We start from the raw sequence: 6,145 nt of genomic DNA on the forward strand, positions 1-6,145 counted from the left end.
ATTCTTTAGTCTTAATCTTTGTGAACTATATATAACTGGTGTCAAACTCCAATCCATGAAGCTATTGATTTATTAAGATGGCATGTGACCACACTTGATCTCACTATTGAATAGTTTGTGGTTCTAAAACATTTCTATGTAACTTTTTGCAGAATTGTTGGAATCAGCAATTTTTTTTTAAATTAGGCCTGTTGATTATTATTTAAAAAAATTGTACTCTGCGAATTATTACTATATTCCAGAAAGTGTAAAAGAAGCAGGTGGACAACTGACTACAGCAACAGTTGAACGGCACAGTGAAATGGTGGGTGTAGGGAAAATTTTACGCAATATTTATGAGCATCAGGTTTCCAACTTATCGAGAACAACTGTCCATGCACATGATAAAGCAGACAAGAGCAAGGATATAAATAAATTTGTTTCATTGATGTTCGATGAGAATATATTCAAATCCCAACCAGGTCGATGTCACTCCACATTTCCAGATATGGATCTGAACATTCATAAAAACATTGTAACAAAGAATTTGAAAAGCCGCCTAACAAGACTTAAATCAGAAATGTCTGTGAGAAATAAAGTGATAAATAAAATGCAAGAAGCATAGTAAATGACTTTTATTAACCAAATACAAAATGTGAAAAGACATTACTTACTTTTGATGGACAGATACAAGAAGTTAGGCAAACAATACAACATTGACATTTTTTGCATTTACAATTACCTTTGCATGTACTATGATTATATGTTTCTTCGTTACCTAATGTATCAATATCATGTTCATTCATACCTTTGATTAAAAATTTTTCTAAAATTGATTTTCGAACACATACCTTTTGATAAGGAGTTTTTTTAAATTCATCATCACTACATTTGTTAACACTTCTCTTAAATACATAACAAATAGCATATCCCTCCCATCCCGAGCACAACGACCTACATCCTGCCAGTATGCCAAAACTGATGATGGTAATCCCCAATGAACAACAACATCAATATTGGAAATATTTACTCCCATACCAAAGGCTATAGTGGTTACCAAAACCTTGATATTTCCATTTTTGTCAACAAATTGTTTCATTATTCATCTTTGGAATCTTTATCAGTATTGGCATGAAACAAATCTAATTTATCAGTTAGATCTATATCTTTATCAATAAATGATGTCATCAGCCAAAGATATATTTGGTAGCAATGGTTTATTGACCGCACATAAAGGATGACCTTTTTGTTCTCATTTTCAATGACTCTTAATAACCATTCTAGCTCTTTTTCATATTTGTCACTTGATGCCTGAATATCTAAGAATATGCTAGGCCTGCAAAGGGAAAGTAGTACAAAATAATACAGCATGGGAGGTTCAATAAAATGGTTCAATTTTATTTCAATATTCACTGGTGTGTAGGGGTCTTTAGCAGTGGAAGAAAAAAGAGGACTGTGAGAAAACCCATGAGTTTGGGCAGGTGACCCTACTCCTTGTCACGTACACATTATGAATGGAAACAATGCCACTTGACTCTATGATTGACCTTATGATCTAAAGGGCATGCGTAAGGCCACTTACCCCCACCCATATTATTGAGGAGTGCTGCGGATATGAGAGCTGGGGTGGCCCAGTCAGTGGTCTGGTTGATTGGCTATTAAGCAAAAGGTCCTGGGTTCAACTCCCCATGGAGGTTGGCATGGCATTTCCCTAATTAGTGCATAACATCAAGTTAAGTTGTCATTTAAACTTGAGCTGTAACATATAAGACTAGTCTTTCATTACATATCAGGCAAAGCTGCTACAACTTTTGTTTTCTCTTTTTTAAAACTTAAAACATCAAATACATACTCTTGAATTTGTCTTGTTGCTGTTGCTGTCAGAACCAGGTTTGGCACATCATATAAGCTTTGTAGAATTGTAATTTGTCTATATGTTGGTCGGAAATCTAATCCCCTGAAAAGCAATCAAACCATACAAATTTTAATAAAAAATAATGGTATAAAAAACATTCAAAATATTTTATAGCAGTTTTATTTCCATAATTCGCTTGCATGTACAGATCTTTAGCAGTTGGAGGACACTGAAAGAAATACCCCATGAGATTGAACAAGTGACCCCACTCCTTGTCAGGTACAAGTGGAGAATCAAAACCACGCCACTTGACTCAATGATAGACCTTATGATCCAATGCACACACCGTAACTATTCAGTCACCCAACCCTCATTTTAGGAAATAGAATTAAAAAATATTGATTCATACCAAGAGAAAATGCAAGGTGCCTCATCATACACCAATACACATATGTTTTTTCCACAATTTTCTTTCAGTGCTTTCCTCCATTTAGGTAAAACAATGGACTCAGGTGAGGAAAAAATTACTTGAAAATTACCGCCTTCTAAATCTACAAATTAAGAAAAATAAACACATATATTATTGTATCATTAATTGTTATTCGTGCAAGTTTAAAGAGCATATTTTAAACATCAAACAAAGCACAAAAATGTAGCTAAATTAATGACAGGGGTTCTTTGTACAGCAAATAAATTAGATAAATATATGTTCACTCTGTGGAAAACTGAAGATATAAATTTTGTGATCTGTTTTGTAGACACACCTTTTACATTGGTTTCCTCCATTATTGCCAGGGATCTAATTGCCTGCCCGTTGAGAATACTGACTTGATCCTTCATTAAGGCCTTTAGTGGGGATATCACCAAAGCAGTGTGCTGTTTGTCCGGATACATCTAAAACACAAAATATATATTAATACATTAATCTATCATATAAAGAGAAAAAAATCAATACACATAAACATTAAAAGTTTGTTAACATATTTAGTTAGAATATTAATTATCAAAAATGAATTCATTAAATCACATTTTATTCATTCATTCATTTATTTTTGTTAACTGTTTGTCAGGATACACCTAAAACACAAAATATATATAATAAAATACATTAATCTATCATATAAAGAGAAAAAAAATCAATACACATAAACATTAAAAGTTTGTTAACATATTTAGTTAGAATATTAATTATCAAAAATGAATTCATTAAATCCCATTTTATTCATTCATTCATTCATTTATTTTTGTTAACTTTTGACGAAATATTCTTACCTCATCTAGAACTAATGGGATCATAATAAATGTTAAGGATTTCCCAAATCCAGTTGGCAAGATGCCCATTACATCCCATTTTTGAACAATGTAGTCATAATCATCTGCTGTTCTCGTTTGAGCGTAAAATTAATGTTCATCCTCCGCAACACGCGGTTTATGATTGTTTCAGACATTTTGTCCCACGCTAAAGTCATTAGCATATAATTATGGTCATGAAGGCCATATATGGAAAGTGACGGGTGATCACGTGAGATGGACTGCGCATACTGTTACTGACAGAGCGGATATTTTAACTTCGATAGGCAAGAAATTGCGAAGAACAGTTGGGTTTCATCAAATCATATAATTATGCGGTAAGACTTCACCTTTATTTGAATGGGAATTGGTTTATTATATGTTATTTATTATATATTATATGTGCAGCACAGTTCTGGGTCAGTTTATTTGTAAATTAAAGGAGCTATAGGCCAGTAAACTTTTTGTAGTGATTTCACTAAAAAACTTGCGCAAAGGAACTCCGTAAGGACGAGCCACTACTGTGGATGGGACAACACTATTACCGCAATCAGGATTCATTCTCCCAGCTATAAGGAAGTTTATACATATGATAAAAAACTAATGTTAATTCCTAACGAATATACACCCTTTTGGATAAAATGGACACGTGCTACTGTATATATTAGACCAGGTACAATAGACAACAATGGACCATTGATACAATGGACACATGACGATACTCTGTACATCAGATATATGGCATTTCGTACTGGTGGCCAGTGTCCATTGAAATATGCGTTGGATTTATCATGCAGCCCAGTAGATGTTACAAAACATGCCTGAAAGTTTGGATACGTTAGGGCCAAATGAAGAGGAGGGTGTGGATAGTATATCAAGTGGGCCCAACACTGGCCCTTGTGGCACATTATCGTTGCTTGTTATTTTGTTATACGTTTTATTACCTGATCGGTTGACTAGACAATTGTTACAGAGTTTGTTTCATTATGCTTTTGGCATCGGAGCAGAATTGGAGCTTGTATTCACACCACACCAAACCCGATTACACTTCCGGTATAATATAGGGTTAGGGTTAGTAACATTACATAATAATACGCGTTGCCATCGGGCGGCTCAGTGAATAAGACGTTGGCTTGCTAAGAAGGAAGTCTCACTTTTAAAACCGGGATGGAACCCGACCTCTCGTGGTTATTGATCCAGATTCGTACATATGTAATATGAAATCCAGACTGTATTCTTAATTGGGGATCACGTGGCTAAGTGGGTAAGACGCTAGCTCGCTAGCCTGGAGGTCGGGTGTTCGATCCCTGCACTGGCCGAGAAAGTTCATCCAGATTTTCCGGCGTGGTTTCCCCTTGTCAGTGATGCAGGATGGAGGGCCTGACAAGGAAAGCTGTCTAGTCGTTCGGATGGGACGAAAAACTAAGGTCCCGTGTACACATTGGCGTGCACGTAAAAGATCCCTTGGCAGTTGAATTCGATATAAGAGTAGGCCGTAGTGCCGCTGTCCGGGCAAAATTTTCCTCATAGCACACTGTATGGCGTATGCCCGTCTTCATTAGCCCAGGTTAGGAGCAGAACAGTAGGACGTTAAACTCCACTTCATTTCATTTCATTTCAGTATTCTTAATTATTAACGGGAACGCCGGAGTTAACAAATAAAATTATCATAATCCAATTAAACACAGTGATGTATAATAAATACTCCCCGGTTTGTGAGGCATACAAAATCATGAGGACCTTATTTACTCAGGATAGGGGCGGGACGGGGGGCATAAGGTCTGTCATTAAGTCAAGTGTTGTGGTTTCGATTCCCCGTTTGTATGAGACAAGGCGTAGAGTCGCCTGTCCAACCTGATGGGTTTACACCATGTCCTCCGCCCCCCTCCCCACACTGCTAAAGACAACTACGCGCGAAATGACCTGGTTGGTGTCTAGTGTACGTTAAACTCCATTTTTCTCTCTCTATTGTACTTTGGAATGGGGTTTAAAATAACACCAAGCTGGTCTGACAAAATGTCTTTATTCTGGAATAAAACGAACTGCTGGAATCAAATTACCCCAGTCCCGACTAAAGTTTCCTTTTCCTTAATCTTTAAGGTATGGTATGGCAATGATTTAAAATCAACACAGTTTCTAAGATAGTATTATTAGACAATTTCTAAGATAGTATTATTAGACAATTTATTCCAATATTAGCTTAACTCAACTTTATTGAACTCAGTCCAACATCTTGTATTGAGGCCATACCCCGTTGTGACGCAGTGAGTAAGACGTTGGCTCGCTTACCTGGAGCCATGGCAGAAAAGAAATAAAATGTATGAAAAAGAAAGTCAAGAAAAAATAGAGTTCGGATATTTTTGATATTCGAAATGAAATGGGGGTTTAACGTCCTACTGTTCTGCTCCAACTGGGCTAAGGGAGACGGACATACGCCATACAGTGTTCTATAAGGGCAGTTTTGCCCGGAGAGCGGCACTACGGCTCACAGTTATACCAATTCTAAATACCAAGGGTTATTTTAGGTGCACCCCAATGTGTATAGGGTATTTCGGTTTGTCATCCTATCCAAACGACTCTACGTTGTCCCTTGCAAGGCCCCCCGCCCTGCACCACTGTGACTCCGTTTTAGTAATCAAACCAGCGGCTGCCAGGCGATTTTTTTTGTACAATCAAGGGCCATAATTCAGGAAGTTACAATCTCATATGTGCGAATATCGACAGGAACCAAGATCTTTGGGTTTCAAATATACATGTATATTTCAAGTTTCATGAAAATCGCATCAAAAATTGTGACTTCTAGAGGGTCCACAACCTTGATATACCATATATTTACACTATTTGCGTACGAGTACGAGGGGCGGCCATTTTGTTGGGCCGAATTTCACGAAATTCGAACTCAGCCATCATTAGGGTGTAACGGTAATATATACAAACGATTTTTTTTTAAATCGGATAAAAATTGTTACCTCTAGATGAGTGACCACAAGCTAAAAACGTGATTTTTCGTAAAATCAAGGG

The 6,145-nt window shown here is 36.6% G+C and overlaps 1 protein-coding gene across 1 annotated transcript; it reads right to left on the reverse strand.

Annotated features, from left to right (window-relative positions):
* Nucleotides 1–446: 446 nt before the first annotated feature.
* Nucleotides 447–1,764, reverse strand: LOC126812457 (ATP-dependent DNA helicase RecQ-like). The gene is given in 4 exon segments (XM_050538854.1): nt 447–493; nt 692–913; nt 916–1,083; nt 1,086–1,764. Coding segments are annotated over 4 exon segments (702 nt in total). The 5' UTR covers nt 1,351–1,764.
* Between the last annotated feature and the right edge of the window lie 4,381 nt (nt 1,765–6,145).

The sequence above is a fragment of the Patella vulgata genome, chromosome 2, assembly GCF_932274485.2.
Source record: "Patella vulgata chromosome 2, xgPatVulg1.2, whole genome shotgun sequence".
Lineage (NCBI taxonomy): Eukaryota > Metazoa > Mollusca > Gastropoda > Patellidae > Patella > Patella vulgata.